General features: G+C 44.3%; 2 protein-coding genes across 6 annotated transcripts in view; one reads left to right on the plus strand and one right to left on the minus strand.

The window, feature by feature from the left end:
* Positions 1-22501, minus strand: part of rbpjl (recombination signal binding protein for immunoglobulin kappa J region-like) — a 45019-nt gene that overhangs the window by 10887 nt on the left and 11631 nt on the right. Inside the window, exons 2-6 of the mRNA XM_068000238.1 lie at positions 21732-21906; positions 7958-8083; positions 7518-7588; positions 3068-3183; positions 215-389 (exon numbers count right to left, since the gene is read on the minus strand). Coding sequence (XP_067856339.1) covers positions 215-389; positions 3068-3183; positions 7518-7588; positions 7958-8083; positions 21732-21906 — 663 coding nt within the window. The remainder of the gene's footprint in view (positions 1-214; positions 390-3067; positions 3184-7517; positions 7589-7957; positions 8084-21731; positions 21907-22501) is intronic.
* matn4 (matrilin 4) overlaps positions 21279-22501 on the plus strand; it is a 71186-nt gene continuing 69963 nt past the window's right edge. For 2 of the 5 annotated variants that reach the window (XM_068000232.1, XM_068000233.1), the window contains exon 1: positions 21280-21835. The gene's annotated coding sequence lies outside the window, so the exon portion shown is untranslated. Of the gene's footprint in view, positions 21836-22501 lie in introns of all 5 variants that reach the window. The other 3 variants (XM_068000234.1, XM_068000235.1, XM_068000236.1) reach the window with 3 other exon arrangements.

Consider the following 22501-nt stretch of genomic DNA (forward strand, 5'->3'; position numbering starts at 1 on the left):
TCGGTTTAACATCTCATCCGAAAGACGGCACCTCTGACAGTGTAGCACTCCCTCAGTACTGGCACTGGGAGTGTCAGCCTAGATTATATGCTCAAATTTTTGGATTGGGACTTGAACCTACAACCTTTTGACTTAGGGCTACCCACTGAGCCACAGCTGACACCATGTTTCCCAACAGTTGGGTGACCCCCCATCACCACCCAGTGATACTTACAGTCTGCATTCTTAATGGATTGTTTTTTCTGGGAAGGCTTGGAAATGACTTTGATCAGTTTACTGTAGAAGGTCCCGATCTCTTGGCCATTCCCAAGGAAGAGTCTTAAAACTATCCGAAAGTGTTTGCGTTTGTCAGTGTCAGATACGTACAGTGCTTTGGCACAGCCGAACTTCTGTAGGAAAGCAAAGTACGTCAAGTATAATATAAACTAAATGGTACAATTTTAAAGGGGGTGCAGGAGCAGAGAGACCTGGAGGTGTAGAGAAGGTGAGAGAACAAGCTGACAAGGCTGTTAAAAAAGCATTTGGGATTGTATGCTTCAAAATAGAGGCACGGAGTACAAAAGCAAGTTAGGCTACAGCGTTTATAAATCACTGGTTAGGCCCCAGCTGGAGTATTGTGTCCAATTCTGGGCACCACACTTTAGGAATGATGTCAAGGCCTTGGAGAGGGTGCAGAGAAGATTTACTAGAATGGTACCAGGGATGAAGGACTTCAGTTATGTGGAGAGACTGGAGAAGCTGGGATTGTTCTCCTTAGAGCAGAGAAGGTTAAGGGGAAATTTGATAGAGGTATTCAAAATTATGAACAGTTTTGACAGAGTAAATAAAGAGGAACTGTTTCCACTGACAGGAGGGTCAGTAGCCAGAGGACACAGATTTAAGATATTTGGCAAAAGAACCAGAAGGGCGATGAGGAGAAATATTTTTATGCAGCGAGTTGTTATGATCTGGAATGCGCTGCCTGAAAGGGCGGTGGAATCAGATTCAATAGTAACTTTCAAAAGGGAATTGGATAAATACTTGAAAAGGAAAAATTTGCAGGGCTTTGGGAAAAGAGCAGGGCGAGTGGAACTAATTGGATAGCTCTATCAAAGAGCCGGCACAGGCACGATGGACTGAATGGCCTCCTTCTATACTGTAAGATTCTTTGAAGTAAATTCACTCCAGAAAATAATCACTAAAACATTCGTAGCACTGGCTGAAAAAGTTTTTTTTTTAAACTCTATTTCCCCTACATGGTATCCCACTTGACTTGGTCACTGGACCCTAGGCTGCCACTTTTATCCAAATTGCCCAGCGCCTTAGAGATGTCCAGGACTGCTGCCAAGAGCTGCCCGCAACCAATAGGAGTCATGGATTCCTTTCTGAGGTAGAACACTCTACTTCTGCAATAGGACCCCATCTGGTGGCCAGGCTGGGAACTGACAAAACAGATAATACCCCGAGAAGCTACAAAAACCTCAGCTTCTTGTGTTTTGGAGGATCAAAACCCAACAAGAAAAACTGAGCTTGTGACATCTCCTTGCCTCCAGATTGCTGATGTCGTCTGCTTCAAACGCCAAAAAGAGTTGAAGCTTCTGTTGTGCATGTTTGTAGTGTGCTGATTAGCACGTTCACATCAAGTGCACGCTATTTTAACGGTTTGACTCGTTCAAAGGAACTTCAACTCCCAGAATTCGAGAATAATTCCTTGACTTGATGGGATGGCCTTCTAGCATATGCAGTGGATTAAATGTGTGACATTAGAGTCACTGACCTGCATTGGCTCCCTATCCAGCAATGCCTTGTGTTTACAATTCTCATCCTTGTTTTCAAATCCCTCCATGGCCTCGCCCCTCCCTATCTCTGTAACCTCCTCCAGCCCTACAACCCTCTGAGATCTCTGCGCTCCTCCAATTCTGGCCTCTTGAGCATTCCTTGATTTTAGTCGCTTCGTCATTGGCGGCCGTGCCTTCAGCTGCCTAGGCCCTAAGCTCTGGAATTCCCTCCCTAAACATCTCCACCTCTCTCTCCTCCATTAAGACACTCCTTAAAACCTACTTGTATGACCAAGCTTTTGGTCACCTGTCCTAATATCTCCTTATGTGGCTCAGTGTCAAATTTTGTCCAATTACGCTCCTGTTAAAGGCGCAATATGAATGCAAGTTGTTGTTGTTTTTCGAGGGCTGCCTCTCATTCTCCTGCATTCATCACTGTTTGGGTTGCATTTACGGAAATGTCCAGCAAAGCCATCTCTTTTAGGCTCATGGGTGAAGAAGAATGCCCACCTGGGAGAGACCCTAGAGCAGCCCCCTGTAGAGGCATACGCCAGCACAACTCACTACCTTCAGTAGAGGAGTAAAAACAAGAAACACTTGCATTTATATAACGCCTTTCACAATGTCAGGACTCCCAAAGCGCTTTACAGCCAATGAAGTACTTTTGAAGTGTAGTGACTGTTGTAATGTAGGAAACACAGCAGCCAACTTGTGCACAGCAAGATCCCACAAACAGCAATGCGATAATAGGAACAGCAGTAAGCCATTTAGCCCCTCGCACCTGTTCCGCTCATGACCAGATAATCTGTTTTTAGTGATGTTGGTTGAGGGATAAATATTGGCCAGGACACCAGGGAGAACTCCCCTGCTCTTCTTTGAAATAGTGTTGTGGGATCTTTTACGTCCACCTAAGAAGGCAGACGGGGCCTCAGTTTAAAGTCTCCCTCAGTACTGCAATGGGAGTGTCGGCCTGGATTTTGTGTTCAAGTCTCTGGACTTGAGCAGGACTTAACTTCATCGCCAACTAATCCGGGTGGAGCCTTTGAGACCTGTGGCAGCACACAACTTTCCAGGTCCGAGTGCAGATCCTCAGACGGTAGTTCTGCCCGAGCCTCACCCAACACGTGCTTAAAGCGGCTAAACCGGGAAAAACATCTGGGCACAGCCAAGATTTTGGGCAAATTGCCAAAAGCACATCACCCAGCCTACGCCCGGGGGGGGGGGGGATGGAAGGTCAGGGCCGATGACTTTAAAGTAAAAGGGGGACAGTACATTCTAAAGTATAGAAACAACTGTGTTTCCATTCTTACCTTGGAGTCCGGCTGTTCTTCAAAGTTGATCTTCAGTGCGTCTCCTTGACTGTTCCCTGCGCTGTCCAGCCCCATGTACCCACAGAGCCTACAGCTCGAGTCGTTGAGCCCACTTACTAAAACAAAAAAATTGGTTGTCGGTCACCTCAGGGGGCAAGTTGCTAACACACTGTCCCCTAGGCCAGGATGATGTTGAGCTTTCGGTCGCTACGAGATATTCTGAGATATATATATTCTGGCTGGTGCATTGAGAGGTCTGCTCCACTGTACCACAGCTGTCCCCAGCAGCTGCGAGACACTGAAAGGGGCACCACTGCCATCAGGAAAGTAGGCTTGTAAATTCCCTCGGACATTCTGGCCGTCGCAACGCCGTAACTCGGTCGGAGGTGTGGCGGGCAAACCGGGATTTCCTCCACACTTCCCGGCGAGGTTACGGCAGTGCAGCGGCAGGACGTCTGAGGAAATTCGGGGCCGAGGCTCCCGATTAATGAACCGGATGTTCCTGTAAATATCCAGCAGTCGAAGGGATTTTCAATATCGATGGGCACCCCTCACCTGAATTTGATCGGCAAACTGCCAGCGCTCGACGAGTGGGCAGGATGGGTCGAAAAACTAGTGGCTCCTCCGCAGAAGTTAAACCTTAAAAAGGTGGGGGTGGGAGGGGTGGGGGGTTATCCTGGGATGGTGGGGGTGGGGGTGGGGAGGGTCGTACTGTTTGACTGGCAACTCCTCGTGGCCTCACAAAAAATCAGGAGACATGGAGATTTTCGCAGCAGCCCTTTAAGGACCACTGGACGGAACGTGCGCAGAGCGCGCTCCGCCTATTGGTCGCTGCGCTGGGGTCCTAGTACCAGCGTAGGACCCCTCTTTAAATATTTTTTTAAAAGGCCTCCTGCCTGTTTCGGCAGCTGCCCACTGCGAGGCCCGCTCAAAAAATCGACTCGGGCGGGCCTCGGACGCCCCCGTGGGGAGCGAGTTTATTTATTTTTTTTAAAATTTTCCGTCTCTCTACCACCCTGTTTCTCAGCGTGAGCGAGGTGATTGGCATTACAAAAAACGATCGCCAAAAGTTGCTGTGAATCAAACAGCAATCCCACAAACGACACCCAGTAACTGTTACATGAAATAATTACACTCCCGCATGGACTAACCTGACATCACAACGGAGAACTTCACTCTGAACACAAGCTAGCAATAACTTCCATAACATCCTCCCAATACCCTCTACAACGTTCTAATAAATTCTGAAACAGTCTGGAGCTAAAAGCATTTTTACCAAAGCAGCAGTTTTTACAAGTATAGCTGTAAAGTAACAGGAAGTTCAGTTGCTATACCTTACGAAACTATCCAAAAATAACATTGCAAAAACAGTGGAACAAGTGGATTACCACCACCATCTTGAAGGCTCCAGTCTAACAGCTAAATTTATATAAATAGATTTCTGGCTTTCACATTCTACGTTTTGTTTTAAAACAACTTGTGTGCTTGGGACATCACAATGAGTTAGACAGGATCTTTTCACCTCGAGGACTTGGAGACAAGTCCAAATGATGCCGTGCATGTTTCCTCTCTGATAGTTTGAGGGGTTGCAATTCTGTTCCTGGAGGTAGGAACAGGAAGGAGGCCATTCAGCCCCTCGAGCCTGTTCCACCATTCATTTAGATCCTGGCTGATCTGTATCTTAACTCCGTCTACCCGCCTTGTTTCCGTATCCCTTAGTACCCTTACCCAATAAAAATCTATCGATCTCAGTCGTAAAAGCTTCAATTGACCCCCAGCATCCACACATTTTTGGGGGGGGGGGGGGGGGCGGGGAGAGAGTTCCAGATTTCCGCTACCCTTTGTGTGAAGAAGTGCTCCCTGATTTCACTCCTGAACGGCCTAGCTCTAAGTTTAAGATGATGCCCCCTTGTTCTGGTTTCCCCCACCTGAGGAAATATCAACCCTCTCTAGTCAGCATGAATCCATGGCATAAAATAATGTAACATTCTCATTCTCATTCCAAGGATGCTGGTTTGAGAAATGTTAGCACTAAATGGGCTATCCTTGAAGTTAAGGTTAAAGCACACATTACTGGAGAAATACAGAAGGGGATATGCCTTGCATCTAACTCACACCACATGGCGATGACTGATTTTGATACAGAGTTTTAAAATATTGAATTTCCCAGCACAAAAAGAAAAAAAATCACACCTTTTTTTTGCAAAAATTAGAACATTTTTCCGACAGCAATGCCCTCTTAAAGCTGTCTGATTGGCCCTTGCAGACCTCAAGGGTCCCAAGGCACTAATCAGAAGCGACACCAAACTCCCTGTTCAATAGTCCAGGAATCACTGCAACCATCACTCACTTCCACAGCATCAGAGTATAAACGAACACTGCATCTCACGGAGTCATATCTTGCTTCCTAATCTCGAAAATTATTAAAACCCAATTCTGCTTGTTAACCGCAGATTTATGGGATTGTTGGGCAGGGAGTGAAAGTGTCAGAGAAAGTAAAAGATAAAAATTGTTTATCAACAAAGGCGACTCCCTCTCCGACTGCTACTCTGAACTTTGTATCCTTCTGTTCTACCTCTCGCTTTTCTCTTCTAATCGTTCGTCTCCGTGATACAGATCTATTCACAGCCCAGTCCTGATTAAGGTACAGCTACTTTGCCAAGAAATGTTATGCTTGGACCTTGAACCCTGTATCAGGATTTCTCTAAATCTTAGGTGTGAACCTTAGTGCCCAGTCCACTTAATAGTTCATTCAGGGATTCAATTTAAACAAAACCAACAGAGTCCCGGGCTCCAGACTGGAGCCATTAGTCTTCTAAATCGCCCCATTGCCTCCATGTTAAGCTTGGCAGAGGGTTGACTATGTTTTTGTGGACACAGCTCGCTAAAAGCAGATAACTGAGAAGCATTTCATGCTTAGATTGGGAATTCTATACATTGGGAATAAACGGGAAGTGGTCGAACGCAGTGGAACACTCGGCTTGGATCACAGTTATGTTTGGATCGCCTATTCAGTGCTGACTTGCGTGTTTTCAGAAGTGGCTAGGCCGTAATGGTGGGGAGAGTGAGGAGAAGAGCGGTTACATTAAAAAGGGGGAGAGCAGATCAATCTGTTCCCAATCCCGTCAGAAATCTTCAACCCCGTGATGGATTTTCAGTTTGTGATCTTTTCCAGTAAAGCTGTTTTTGGAGAGTTTGAACACGCTGATATTTGTACAGAGGGTTGCTGTGTCAAAATAGCAACGTTTCAACAAAAAAAAAAGCATCATGTTTTTATTTTTTGATGAGAGGAAGCTTTTGTTTGGTGAATTCTTTTTGAGGCAAATAGCATAGATGCATTTAAGGGGAAGCTGGATAAACACATGAGGGAGAAAGGAATATAGAGGGATATGCTGATAGGGTGAGATGAAGAGGGGTGGGAGGAGGCTCGTGTGGAGCATAAGCGCCGGCATGGACCAGTTGGGCCGAATGGCCTGTTTCTCTGCTGTAAATTCTATGTAAGACACTTTCTCATTTTCGGCACTCATAGCTTCGATATCAAGCAATCCAAGGTCAAGCCAACTGCAGAGTAAAATGTTCGCCAGTCGGACCTAAAAATAGGCTTCAACTTCAGACGGGCAGTGCCCACTGCACCAAAGTAGCATCTCCATTCGCCATGCGTTCCATCAAGTGTGAGACGGCCAGTATGCCGCCATATCATGGCACTGTTGTGCCGTGTGCCCATGCCCGCTAGGAACTGGGTTGATGCCGCTCCAAACTCATTTATCATCCAACCCTTGCGGCCGAACGACAGAACCTTCGCCTGATTGATCTGAACCAGGTCCGAGAGGTGAAAGATCAGCATACTCATCCACTGCACCAAGATGCTCCAAATACTATATTTCTGTTTTACGTTTTTTTTTAAAAAAGGTAATACTTCATTTAGCCACTCATAACCCTGCAAATACAACCTCTCTCTGGAATCAGCCAATCTGAGAAACAAGGGAGTGAGCCAATTGTTTGAAGGACAGAAATCACCCAAGGGGGTTGAAAAGGAATTTTCAATTTTTTCCCCCTAATTGGCCTTGTTTTTTTTAAAAATCGGTTTCTTTTTTCCTCTCCCAGGAGATTACATGGCTGCTGGCGGATAGGGGAGTGTCTAATCACGATAGGCCGAATGGCCTCCTTCTGTGCTGTAAGATTCGATGAGATTCTAATCACATTGCTTCCGGCATCACGACCGTGCGTGGGGCAGGCTTGATGGACCAGATGGTCTTTTCCTGCTCGTCATTTTCAACGAGAAACAAAATCTCGTTCCCTTGGACCACCCCTTTCTCTCTAACCTCATCTCCTCTATTTCTGTCTGACAGTCTTGGCGGCTGTGCGCATATCCTGAATAATCGATTCCCTCCAAACACAACGTAATTGCTAAGTAAATAATGCACCCCGGTCAACGTCAAGACTTCCTTACATTTCAGTTGCTCGTGTTTCATTCTCCATCCTGGACCGGTTAGGTAGACAGACGGTGGAGGACAGAAAAACCTAAAATGGGATTTTAAGGATAAACCTTCCATCAGTCAAGTTAGTAACTAGATGTTGGCTAGTGTTACAAGTTGAATGATCCTCTCTCTCTCTCTCACTGGTTCCCATAAGTGGACTTTGTCCCCTATGTAGATTGACCCTGAGGATAACTCTCTTTAACCCTCGATTGGGGGAACTTTTACATTCCGAATCACTCACTTTGTGAGTCAGCGCAATCAGCGATGGCGGCCGACACTGAAATGAGGCTACGGAAAATGTACCTCTCTCGTGAGCAGCGAAATAAAATGTAAATGAAATACTTCCAAAGAAGGTTTAAAAAAAAAACATGTAATTGTCTTAGGTCTGAGATCTAAGGTGGTGACCTCTTACCTCTTCTCATTCCCATATGATTTCTGAGCAACCTTAGCGTGCAGAATCAGCACAGTCTGGTCAGGGCGTTGCTGGAGGTATTGGCGTACAATGTCACGGGTCACAGTGGGCTGATCCGGGCCTGACCTAAGGAGGAATGTAATGATATCATAGTGGATGGTGTTTGATGCCACAGATCTGCGCACTCGCTAACTATTTGTCAAGGACGTTAATGTCAAATCATGTCTTGCACGAGCCCTGATCTTGCTCCAACACGCTCCAACATACTCCAACACGCTCCAACATACTCCAACACGGAGTGGAGGGCACAACTTACCCCACATGCTGAGTTCCTGCTTTCACATGTGCCACTCCTGGATAGCTACTGAGTGACGGTCAGATAGGAACAGGACAACGAATAAAAGGACCTCTAGGACTAACAGTACCTTAGCTTTAAAAGAGCCTTCCACTCACTCCATGCTGGGATAACCCCCCACCTCCCCCCCCCCCCCCCACTTTCTAATGGCATTTCCGTTGCTTTCTCCTACTGGCAGTAAGTAGGAGAGAGAAAGAACCATGCAACCACACAGCTGGGTGGAATCCCAGCACATCCACACAGCTGGGTGGGTCAGGAATGGAATCCCAGCACAATCACACAGCTGGGTGGGTCTGGAATGGAATCCCAGCACAACTGCACAGCTGGGTGCGTCTGGAATGGAATCCCAGCACAACTGCACAGCTGGGTGCGTCTGGAATGGAATCCCAGCACAACTGCACAGCTGGGTGGGTCAGGAATGGAATCCCAGCACAACTGCACATCTGGGTGGGTCAGGAGGGAGTCATGGGCACTAGGACCAATGCAGTCATCTTCAAGCGCCTATTGTAGGCACAGAGTCAGCTCCACCTCTCCAAGGAAGCCCTGTAAATCCCATGGCAACGTAAAGGGAACGGAGACTCACTGTAACTGGTCCATGTCCCATTTTTCCTGACCTTTGCACTTAGGAAATAAGCATTCCTTGGGAGACGAGGTCAGGGAAATCGGCCCTATTTGCCCATGATATACCATATCTCGCTGCTCACTACATCTTCATTGTATTGAAATGAAAGGTATGCAATACTTTGGAGCTCTTGTACAGAAAATCTTTCCAAACAAGAAAGTATTCCCATATCAAGAGTTTGGCTCCATCGTCAGCTCCTAGTTGAGTGTTACTGACTGTCAGTTTGATGAAAGGAAGACCAAGTTCCGTTACAGCAACCCATCAGCCTCGACATGGCTGCATTCTTGCCATTGATCCAAGGAGTCTGCGATCCACGGATAAGGCTACACTTTCAGCTCCTCTAAGTTATGAGCCTGATCTGCTCAAACTGATTGCTTTGCAAAAACAAAATCATGGAATCACAGAATGATACAGCACAGACGGAGGCCATTTGGCCCATCGTGCCTGTGCCAGCTCTCTGAAAGAGCTATCCAATTAGTCCCATTCCCCTAATCTTTCCCCATAGCCCTGCAAACTTTTCCCCTTCCAAGTATTTATCCAATTCCCTTTTGAAAGTTATCACTGAATCTGCTTCCACCGCCCTTTCAGGCAGCTCATTCCAGATCATAACAACTCGCTGCATAAGGACTGTGATTACAAGGCCAGCCCACTTCCAACTGCTAAACTGGAATGAAGGCTTTTTAAGCATGCAATTAAGAGATTCATGTAAACATTGGGATTGGGAGTCTAACTTTATTTGTTTCCTTTCATTGAGTTTCACAAAATTCACAGGAGCTTATTTAAATCACGCTCTGAAGTTGCAAGGCCATTTGTGTCCCGCCATTTGTGAATGGTCCAAATAGCCAATCTTCATGGTTGAGCCTTGACAGTGAGTGTCAACCATGGGGGAGGGGTCAGCTACACAGCCAAGTCCGATCCTGTCTCAAATACAGCAATTTCCTGTAGGAGATCGTTGAATAGCAGTCAGGACTGGGAATGGATAACGATTGGGAATGGAGAGCGATCAGGAGTGGGAATGGATAGTGATTGGAAAGGAATAGCACTGAGGAATGGCAATAGATAGCAATTGGGAATAGACAGAAATCAGGATTGGGAATGGACAGCAATTGGGAAGGGATAGATAATAGGAGTGGGAATGGATAACGATTGGGAAGCAATAGCAATTAGGGGTGGGAATGGAGAGTAACAGGGAACATAAGAACATAACATAAGAAATAGAAGCAGGAGTTGGCCATTCGACTCCTCGAGCCTGCTCCTCCATTCAAGAAGATCATGGCTGATCTATGACCTCAACTCCACTTTCCCGCCCAATCCCCTTATCCCTTGATGCCCTTAGTGTCCAAAAATCTATCGATTTCAGCCTTGAACATATTCAAGGCTGAAGAGAAAAAGAAAAAGATTAGTGAAGACAAATGTAGGTCCCCTACAGTTAGAAACGGGAGAATTTATAATGGGGAACAAGGAAATGGCAGAGCAATTAAACAAATACTTTGGTTCTGTCTTCACGGAAGAGGACACAAATAACTTCCCAAAAATGCTAGGGAAACAAGGGACTAGAGAGAAGGAGGAATTAAAGGAAATTAGTATTAGTAAAAAAAAATGTTGGAAAAATTAATGGGACTGAAAGCCAATACCAGGGCCTGATAATCTGCATCCCAGAGTACTAAAAGAGGTAGCCATGGAAATAGTGGATGCATTAGTTGTCATCTTCCAAAATTCTACACATTATGGAACAGTTCCTGCAGATTGGAGGGTGGCAAATGTAACCCCACTATTTAAAAAAGGAGAGAGAAAACAGGGAACTACAGACCGGTTAGCCTAACATCAGTAGTAGGGAAAATGCTAGAGTCTATTATAAAAGATGTGATAACAGGACACTTAGAAAATATCAATGGGATTAGACAAAGTCAACATGGATTTATGAAAGGGAAATCATGTTTGACAAACCTACTGGAGTTTTTTTTTGAGGATGTCACTGGTAGAATAGATAAGGGAGAACCAGTGGATGTGGTTTATTTGGATTTTCAGAAGGCCTTTGATAAAGTCCCACATAAGAGATTAGTGTGCAAAATTAAATCACAGGGAATTGGGGGTAATATACTGGCATGGATTGAAAATTGGTTAACAGACAGGAAACAGAGAGTAGGAATAAATGGGTCTTTTATGGGATGGCAGGCAGTGACTAGTGGGGTACCACAGGGATCAGTGCTTGGGCCCCAGCTATTCACAATATATATCAATGATTTGGATGAGGGAACTAAATGTTTCCAAGTTTGCTGACGACACAAAACTAGGTGGGATTGTGAGTTGTGAGGAGGATGCGAAGAGGCTTCAAGGCAATTTAGACGAGTTGAGTGAGTGGGCAAATACATGGCAGATGCAGTATAATGTGGATAAATGTGAAGTTATCCACTTCAGAAGGAAAAACAGAAAGGCAGAGTATTATTTAAATGGTGATAGATTGGGGAATGTTGATGTACAAAGGGACCTGGGTGTCCTTGTACACCAGTCACTGAAAGTGAGCATTCAGGTGCAGCAAGCAGTTAGGAAGACAAATGGTATGCTGGCCTTCATTGCAAGAGGACTTGAGTATAGGAGCAAGGATGTCTTACTGCAGTTATACAGGGCCTTGGTGAGACCACATTCGGAGTATTGTGTGCAGTTTTGGTCTCCTTACCTAAGAAAGGATATACTTGCCATAGAGGGAGTGCAGCGAAGGTTCACCAGACTGATTCCTGGGATGGCAGGACTGTCATATGAGGAGATATTGGGTTGACTCGGCCTGTATTCACTCGAGTTTAGAAGAATGAGAGGGGATCTCATTGAAACATATAAAATTCTGACAGGGCTAGATAGGCTGGATGCTGGGAGGATGTTTCCCCTGGCCGGGGGTCCAGAACGAGGGGTCACAGTCTCAGGATACAGGGTAGGACATTTAGGACTGAGATGAGGAGAAATTTCTTCACTCAGAGGGTGGTGAACCTGTGGAATTCTCTACCACAGAAGGCTATGGAGGCCAAGTCACTGAATATATTTAAGAAGGAGCTAGATAGATTTCTAGACACAAAAGGCATCAAGGGGTATGGGAGAGAGCGGGAATATGGTATTGAGATAAAGGATCAGCCATGATCATATTGAATGGCGGAGAAGACTCAAAGGGCCGAATGGCCTACTCCTGCTCCTATTTTCTATGTTTCTGTGTTTCAATGACTGAGCATCCACAGCCCTCTATGGTAGAGAATTCCAAAGATTCACAACTCTCTGAGTGAAGAAATTCCTCCTCATCTCTGTCCTAAATGGTGGATCCCTTATCCTGAGACTATGCCTCCTGATTCTAGGATCTCCAGCCAGGGGACACAACCACTCATCATCTACCCTGTCAAGCCCTCTAAGAATTTTATACATTTCAATAAGATCACCTCTCATTCTTCGAAACTCCAGAAAATATAGGCCCATTTTACTCAATCTCTCCTCATAGGACAACCCACTCATCTCAGGAATCAATCTAGTGAACCTTTGTTGCATCGTCTCCAAGGCAAGTATATCCTTCCTTAGGTAAGGAGACCAAAACTGTACACAATACTCCAGGTGTGGTCTCACCAAAGCCCCATACAATTGCAGCAAGACTTCCTTACTCCAACCACCTTGCAATAAAGGCCAGCATATCATTTGCCTTCCTAATTGCTTGCCGTACCTGCATGTTAACTTTCAGTGTTTCTTGTACGAGGACACCCAAATCTCTCTGAACACCAACATTTAATAGTTTCTCACTATTTTAAAAAATATTCTGTTTTCCTATTCTTCCTACCAAAGTGAATAACCTCACATTTCCTCACATTATACTCCACCTGCCACCTTCTTGCCCACTCACTTAATCTGTCTATATCCCTTTGCAAGCACTGTGTGTCCTCCTCACAGCTCACTTTCTCGCCTAGCTTTGTATCATCAGCAAACTTGGATACATTACACTCAGTCCCTTCATCCATGTCATTAATGTAGATTGTAAATAGCTGAGGCCCAAGCACTGGTCCTTGCGGCACCCCACTAGTTACAACCTGCCAACCTGAAAATGACCTGTTTATTCCCACTCTCTATTTTCTGTCCATTAACCAATCCTCCATCCATGCTAATATATTACCCCCAGCCCCATGAGCCCTAATCTTGTGTAACAACCTTTTGTGTGTTACCTTATCGAATGCCTTTTGAAAATCCAAATATACCACATCCACTGGTTCCCCTTTATCTACCCTGTTAGTTACAACCTCAAAAAACTCTAGTAGATTTGTCAAACACAATTTCCCTTTCATAAAACCACGTTGACTCTGCCTAATCATATTAAGATTTTCTAAGGGCCCTGTTACCACTTCCTTAATAATGGATTCCAGCATTTTCCCGATGACTGATATCAGGCTAACTGGTCTGTAGTTCCCTGTTTTCTCTCTCCCTCCTTTCTTGAGTAGCAGGGTTACATTTGCTACCTTCCAGTTCACTGGGATCATTCTAGAATCTAGGGAATTCTGGAATATCATAACTAATGCATCCACTATCTCTGCCACCACCTCTTTTAGAATCCTCGGATGTAGGTCATCAGGTCCAGAGGATTTGTCGGCTTTTAGTCCTATTAATTTCTCCAGACCTTTTTCTTTACTAATATTAATTACTTTAAGTTCCTCACTCTCATTAGACCCTTGGTTCCCCACTATTTCTGGTGTGTCTTTTGTGTCTTCTACTGTGAAGACAGATACAAAATATTTGTTTAATATCTCTGCCATTTCCTTATTCCCCATTATAATTTCTCCTGTCTCAGCCTCTAGGGGACCAATGTTTACTTTTGCTACTCTCTTCCTTTTTACATACTTGTAGAAGCTCTTGCAATCTGTTTTTATATTTCTTGCTAGTTTACTGGTCTATTTTTCTCCCTCTTTACCAACGGAATGGAGTGAGATCAAGATTGAGAATGGGTAACAATTGAGACGGGATAGCGATTCGGAATGGGAATGGATAACGACTGGGAAGGGATAGAGAGGAGGAGTGGCAATAGATAGCAACTGGGAATAGACAGAGATTAGGAGGGGGGAATAAATAGCAATCAGGAGTGGCTAACTATTCATCACCCTAACCCAGGGGAGCTAAGGCAAACTGTAGAAACCCCACTGACCTTTCATGCAGGCTGAGACCAGTAAACTCATCACAGATCAGCAACTCAATCTTGAACCTTGTTCATCTATAAGGCATTCAACAACTGTGAGGGGGGGTGGTGGGAGCATGCAGCAGTGAGTCACTAAGTTAATATGAATACTTAGACTCTATATAAATATATTTAAAATACAGGCTGATGTTGATAACTTAGACAAGGCTCGTGTTGACTGCGCAGAAACCTAGTAAGTGTGGGTTTTATGTCTGTACATTGAGCACCAGTTTATTTGAAACTTTTTAAGAATTATTTATATTGAGTCCTGAGCTTCAAAATTGTAGCAGTGTTATCACTGTGAGTCACTCCTGAAATAAGCTGTATTTGGGATTGAGATGTTATACTATCCCGAAGCTGAGTCCAGACTTCAGTTGTGGGCACCGAAGGACTGATTAGAAGATAGTCCCAGGCAGCACAGCTGAATACTGACAGTACATATGGGAATATACTGCTCCCTGGCTGGTGCCATCTTCTCTCTATTTTATTGATACTATGATGGGCCTACAACTCTCTGAGAACTCTGTATTCATCCAGCTCTGGCCTCTTACGCATCCCCCACTCCCTTCGCTCCACCATTGGCAGCTGTGCCTTTGGCCGCCAAGGCCCTAAGCTCTGGAATTCCCATCCTAAACTTCTCCGCCTCTCTCCCTCTCTATCCTCCTTTAAGATCCTCCTTAAAACCTACCACTTTGACCAAGCTTTTAGTCACCCATTCCTCATATCTCGTTCTTTGGCTCGGTGTCAATTTTTGTCTCATGACACTCCCTGAAGTGTCTTGGGACGTTTCCTACATTAAATAATATTACACTGTATAAATGCATGATGTGGAGATGCCGGTGATGGACTGGGGTGGACAAATGTAAGGAGTCTTACAACACCAGGTTATAGTCCAACAGCTTTATTTGAAATCACAAGCTTTCGGAGCATTGCTCACTTCACCTGACAAAGGAGGAAAGCTCCGAAAGTTGTGATTTCAAATAAAGCTGTTGGACTATAACCTGGTGTTGTACGACTCCTTATATATAAATGCAAGTTGTTGTTCTCTGAACTTTCCTTTCTTTTTCCTTCTCATTTCCAGACTCCACTGTGCAAACTCGTCATTCTCTCTACCTCCTCTCTGTGTTAAAATTGAGATTTAACAAACTGTCTCCTAATGCAACGATTTTTTTCAAGGATCTCAAAGCTTACTTCCTCTGAAAATCAACAGGCTTTTAAAATCCCAAACTTGGGTGTCATTATCCAAAACTATCAGCTACTCTTTTCAAACTTGGTAGTTTCCTTTTAATAAAAACATCTGATGCACACTATAGATTCTGAATGCTTGGCTGTCTTCACCTACCACCCCCCCCCCCCCAAAAAAAAACACAATACCAGGAAGTAACAGTGTTTGCCTTCAGGTCCCCGGTCATTCTTGTATTCATTTATTTATTCTCTGGGTGTGGGTGACACTGACAAGGTTGCATTTATTCCTGCGTTGTCAGAGATGTCATTTGCTCCACATCAACATTGGGAAGATCAAAGCCATCATCTTGGCCCCTGTACCCTGGCCTCTGACTTCACACCCCAACCCCAACCACTCTCTCAGGCCAAACCAAACAATTCACAACCTCAGTGACCTAGTCAACTCTGAGCTGAGCTTCTGACCCCATATCCTCTCCAAGCTTTTGGTCACCTGCCCAATATTTTTGGCTCAGCATCCATTTTCTACATTAAAGGCATTATATAAATCCAAGTCGTTGTTGGTTATCTCTACTTGCCCTGAGAAGGTGTTGATAGTCAATCAATGGAAAAAGGCCTCTGAATGCCATTCAATTGTACAATCATGTACTGTAGACTCATTACATTTAGGCCAGGCAGCGTAGAGGTGTCAGATTCCAACCCCTGTGGGACTTTAGTACAACAGTTGGGTTTATACGAAAATCCGGCAGCTTTCACAGTAATTTTTTCACAAATTACCACATTTATTGAATTCACTTTCACAATTTACCATGGTGGGATTTGAATTCACGACCATTGGGTATATCTAGTCACTAATAAATCCAACTAGGGATTCAGGAGAAACTTCTTTACCCAAAGAGTGGTGAGAATGTGGAATTCGCTATCACATGGAATGGTTGAGGCGAATAGCATAGATGCATTTAAGAGAAAGCTAGATAAACACATGGGGGACAAAGGAATAGAAGGATATGCTGATAGGGTTAGATGAAGAGGGGTGGGAGGAGGCTTGTGTGGAGCATAAACACCGGTATAGACCAGTTGGGGTGAATGGCCTGTTTCTGTGCTGTAAATTCTATGTAATACTATGCAATAGTGCCACAACCACATCTCTATCACGCCCACTATTTCCCTTTCCAATTTCAAAGAATGAAGCAGCAGTTCTAAGTAACCATGCACAATGCAAGATTAGAGGGACCCAGAATATGCCCAGGGAGTCGCTCGAGTCCCATTTGCCCTTTACCTGTGGCTCTCAACAAAGCCACTGCTCCATCGGTCTCTGGACCTCTTGTTTACAGCTGTGGGATGTCATCTGAGCTCAGATTCAGCCCTGATCCCACTCCTTCCCTTGTTGTGCACCTTGGAGCATAGAAGGTTAAGGGGAGATTTGATAGAGGCGTTCAAAATCATGAAGGGTTTTGATAGAGTAAATAAGGAGAGACTGTTTCCAGTGGCAGAAGGGTCGGTAACCAGAGGACACAGATTTAAGGTAATTGGCAAAACAGCCAGAGGTGAGATAAGGAGAAATTTTTTTACGCATGAATTGTTCTGATTTGGAATGCACTGCCTGAAAGGGCGGTGGAAGCAGATTCAATGGTAACTTTCAGAAGGAAATTGGATAATTACTTGAATGGGAGAAAATTGCAGGGCTATGGACAAAGAGCAGGGGAGTGGGACTAATTGGATAGCTATTTTAAAGAGAGCCAGCACAGGTAAGAAGGGCTGAATGGCCTCCTTCTGTGCTGTAAGATTCCATGATTCCTAATGCAGACTAACCTCTGTTGGCACGCTCATGCTCTCTCTTTTGCAGACAGTAACATCAGTAAAATAGTATTTGTAATGACTTGATTTATTTACAGGATTTATCTTATATCAGCACCTTCTAATTTAATCAGTGCCTCACATTTCGCTACCAAACATCTTTTATCATCCATGTACTTTGTCACGGATGGTCCAAGTAAAGGAATACTTTAGAATGTAAAAAGCCTTCATTGACTATAATTTGGAAGCTTCCGAATTAGATTTACCTTCGACTCTGTATCATTGTGATTTGTTTATTCAACAATTGTCAGTGGCAGCTCAATACACCAAGTGAATTAATGCAGATTACATCTGTCCGACTCTCAGTAACTAATTTAAAGAGAGAAAAATGGATACCTTCGGGCAGTTTACAATCCATTAATTCATACTTTATGAGCCAGGGTTTATTTTTGCCTCTGTGCTTGCCAGCCCATAATTTCCCGCCCATTAAAGGGCATGAGTGAAAAATCACAGGTTGGCGAGCGCAGAAGTGGAAAATCCCAGCCTTTAAGTCTCCCGATCTACACAGAAGGATCCCGAGTCACGGTGATGGTCCTGAACCCCCCCCTTCCATGTTGCAGCCAAGCCTCCCAAATGCACATCTCCATTGCCCCGTCTGGAGCAGCACAGCGGGGAGATCTGCCTCGAACATCGGAGATCAGAGCCGGCACAGGTGACCCACGATCATGCCGGGAGATTCGGAAGAGTTCAAGGCGTAGAAAATCGTCTCCAGCGGTGGCACACAACAGGCGTTATCGCATAGGCTGCCCGCTAATTCCATTCACCCAGTACTTAGTTCCAGTGACCTTATGGTGTCAGCCATGGCTCTTGCCTCTAAGTCAGAAGGTCGTGGGTTCAAGTCCCACTCCAGGGACTTGAGCACAAAACCTAGATTGGCACTCCCAGCGCAGTACTGAGGGAGTGCTGCACTGTCGGAAGTGCCATCCATTGGATGAGACGTTAAACTGAGGCCCCGCCTGCCCTCTCTGCTGGACGTCACTATTTCAAAGAAGAGCAGGGGAGTTCTCCCTGGTGTCGTGGCCAATATTTATCCCTCAACCAACATCCCAAAAAAAAACAAATGATCTGTCCATCACATTGCCATTTGTGGGACCTTGCTATGTGCAAATTGGCTGCCACGTTTCCTACATTACAAAAGTTACTACACTTCAAAAAGTACTTAATTGGCTGTAAAGTGCTTTAGGATATCCTGAGGTCATGAAAGGCACTATATAAATGCAAGTTTTTCTTTTTATTACCTAAAAACTAGTTGACCTCTGGTGGCATTGCTCGCAGGAAATGTGAGGATGTACTCCTTTATAAGGAGGTAGGTCTGTTATGGCATTGGTTACACTAGGTGAACTAATGTGGTATTTGGGAGCAGGTTATTTGGCTTGTTAGGACTTGGGACAGGTGTGGGAGTAATTAAGTGGGTTGGGGAAGTAAGGAGTCACTGGGGTAGTATCATAGTAGTATCGTAGCATGTTACAGCACAGAAGGAGGCCATTCAGCCCATCATGCCTGTGCCAGCTCTTTGAAAAAGCTAGCCAATTACTCCCATTCCCCTGTACATTTTTCCTCTTCAAGTATTTAACCAATTCCCTTTTGAAAGTTATTATTGAATCTGCTTCCACCACCCGTTCAGGCAGCGCATTCCAGATTTTAACAACTCGTGTAAAAAAAAAAATTCCTCATGTCGTCTCTTATGGAAATTGCCTTAAATCTGTGTCCTCTGGTTATCAACCCTCCTGCCACTGGAAACAGTTTCTCCTTATTTACTCTATCAAAACCCTTCATGATTTTGAACACCTCTATCAAATCTCCCCCTTAACCTTCTCTGTAGTAAGCATCGGGGAGGAAAGCACTGAGAATTATTGGGGGTCGTTGGTACTTGGGGTATATTAGGAAGGAACGGGGAGGGGCAGTGAGGTGAGGGAATTTGGGCAATGAGGAGTTGGGTGTACAGAATGGAATTATAAGAATTTGGGTTGGTGACCGGTGAAAAAGAGGCTGGTGGTGAACAGGTTTGGAAAAAAAAGAAAGACTGCAGGGAAGAGAAGTTGAGGAAAAATGCAAAAAAGAGGGGAAAGGAATTCAAAGAAAGAAAATGGGACAATGAGGAACTGGCTTTTAAAAATGTGTTGGAAACCGACCTTTAAAAACTACTGTAGGGAATCACATTTTAAAAAAAGCGAGTAACAGACCTTCCAAAAAAAAGACTGTGGTGGGGGTGGAGGGGGAAGCCTTTTGAAGAAGTGTGGGAACGAGGCCATTTAAAAACCAAAGACCAGGAAAGAAAATCAAACAGCATAATGAGCACATTCACCAGAATGATACCAGGGCTTAAAAGGTTAAATTACGAGGACAGTTTGCATAAACTTGCCTTGAGTTTAGAAGGTTGGGGGTGATATAATCGAGGTCTTTAAAATGATAAAAGGATTTGATAGGGTAGATAGAGAGAAACTGGTGAATCAGAAATCCAGTTTTGGGAAATCTGCCCTATCTGTATCATTTTTTAAATTATTTGTTCTTGGAATGTGGGCGACTCTGGTAAAGCCGTATTTATTGCCCATCCCTCATTGCCCGGAGGCTAGTAAGGGTCACCCACGTGGTGTGGGGACTGGAGTCACATGTAGGCCAGACCAAGTAAAGGAGTCTGAGCAGGTTCCCTTCCCATTAGTGAACCAGTTGGGTTCTTACAGAAAAATGGCAGCTTCCATGATCGTTTTCTGGTGCCAACCCACCAATTACCAGACTTATTGAACAACAGGCCATGGTGAGAACTTCAACATGGGTTGTCAGCCTTCTCCTGTAGCCACGAGGCTACTTCTGGTGCCTTATTCTCTCTGTTCAAATGAAAACAGGTCAAAAATTTAAAAAAAGCACAACAGGTCAGTCAGCATCTGAAAGACAAAAGATGGGTTAACATTTTTTTCACCACCCTAGGGTCCCATCTAAAACACTAACCTATGTTAGTGTCTTAATAGAGGCGTTCACAATCATGAAGGGTTTTGATAGAGTAAATAAGGATAAACTGTTTCCAGTGGTAGAAGGGTCGGTAACCAGATGATACAGACATAAGGTAATTGGCCAAAGAGCCAGAGGTGAGATGAGGGGAAAGAAATTACACAGCGAGTTATTACAATCTGGAATGCACTGTCTGATGGCACTGGAAGCAGATTCAGTTGCAACTTTCAAAAGGGAATTGGATAAATACTTTAAAGGGAGAAGATTGCAGGGCTATGGGGAAAGATCAAGGAAGTGGGACTAATTGGATAGCTCTTTCAGAAAGCCGGCACAGGCACGATGGGCCGAATGGCCTCCCTCTGTGCTGTAAGATTCTATGTTTTTTTCTTCTAGATACTGACCATTGTGGGGGAAAGATTTCATCTAAGTGCTGATTCTCCAATCGGGGCTTCCTACTTTAAGTAGATGTAAAGTTTTTTTTCTTTGGTCGGGGGGTGCCACGATTTCTGGACCAGCGCTCCCAGCGGGCGGCGCCCCTCCCTGGGAGTTCCCGGACAAGGGAATCAGTTCTCTCGTTGCTATCCGCTGGTAACTTCGTAAACATCCTAACGAAATCGCAAACGGCAAGCACAATCCTCCTGCTATATTTACGATGTTGCTAACACAAGGAAACAGGGGAGATTTTCCCACCAGCTATGTATTTTGAGCTTATTTCCTCTTTTTTTTCCTTCCAAACTTCCCTTTAGCTCGACCTCCCATCACGTCGACTTAAATCGTGAAAAAACTCTTAATTTGTTAACAAATTTCTGAAGAATGAGAATATAAAATTCAAACAATTCTTAAAACTCAGTTGCAATAAACTCCCAAAAGTGTGTTTATTTTGTGTGAGGAGGTGGTTGCAAGATTAATTCTGCAATTAAAAAGGTACAATTAAATTCTACAACAAAAAAAAGTTTTGTAACTTTTCCCATGTGTAAACTTTACTTATTAATAGCCAATAAATGAATCCCATTCACAGAACTTTCATTGCAGTTCTCCCTTGACAAATAATTCAATACATAAAATATATATTTTGTAAATAAAAAAAAAATTTGCTTTGCAGTTCCAAAAAAAATTCATGCCAATGAATTTCACTTGGTTGCATTTCTGCAGCCAGGTTTCTGTGTTGCTGACTCCCTTGCAAAAAAAAAAAAATCCTAGACAGTGACTAACTTTCCTCGAGTGGGTTTTTCAATCGTAGATTCATCCCAACTCTCCCTCTGATCCCTGACCCCTTGAGCATTCCAGAGGGAGTGGTTTATTTACCCCCGGCCGGGGCAATGTATTAAAAAGCTGCCCCACATTCCAACCCTTCTACTCCCGAGACAAGAACCCATCGCGAAAGATTTATTGAGTGGTTCAGGCAGAAGAGAGAGAGAGAGAGAGAGGCGATTTGTCCCTTCCAGTCATTCACAGTTTGACACTAGTAAGCCCTTGTCTACATTTTATGCCCATTCATTCATTGAATTGGATTTCCAGAGGCTACAGACTATTGGATATCTCTGACCTTTTTTGTGTTTTTTTTTTAATTATTGAAGAAGGTTTGAAGCAGGCACCCTTGCCAGTTTTTATTTTACTATCTTACCTGTGCCACAAAGCTGTCCGTGGGAAGTTGCTGGCGCTCTCCGTCTCTCTCCGCGGCTCGATCGGGATCCTCCGCCGCCCTTCAGCGCTCTCAGCCCGAATCAGGTGAGTGTGAGCTCCCGCTGGGGAGAAGAGGAGTCCTGGGTGCTCCTCACGGTCTCTGCTCGAAGTATCTACTGGATAGGGTCGGGGGGAGAGAGGGGGGAAAAAAGGATGTTTCTTTCATTTTGATCTGAAAATAGATCGTTTGGAAAAAGCAGAGGAACTTTGAATGGGATTTAATTTCCTACCAAAACAAAAAGATTGCCACTTATTATAAACAAAGTGCCTTAAATATTATTAGGATGGTTTTAAGGAAGGTGCCTAAGACATGTTATATAACGCTTAAACAAGTCACGTCTCTGGACAGGGTTATTGGTGGACCCCACCAACAGAATCACCTTGAAAGAGATCAGAGTTTCGATTGGTTTTAAGCATGTGGGGAAGGGGGCGGCTGTAATGTGCTCAGAACATTTAATCAGGAATAAAAATAAAATGTAACTGGGATCAGGGAGAGTGGTGTCCATGAGAAAGATTCCCCCACCCTCCTTAGGACCTCTGTCTATATTGGTGAGACTGAGCCTGGGGGGTTAGATTGTCATTTTGTTCCCAGCATTTATTTTTTTAGAAAGGGATTAAAAGTTCAGGACATTCAGTGCAAACAATTCACCAGCCACTCCTGGTTATTTATAGTGTAGATTTGCTTGCAGGAATATGAAAATTAATTATTTG

Source organism: Heptranchias perlo, chromosome 19, assembly GCF_035084215.1.
Source record: "Heptranchias perlo isolate sHepPer1 chromosome 19, sHepPer1.hap1, whole genome shotgun sequence".
Taxonomy (NCBI): Eukaryota; Metazoa; Chordata; class Chondrichthyes; order Hexanchiformes; family Hexanchidae; genus Heptranchias; species Heptranchias perlo.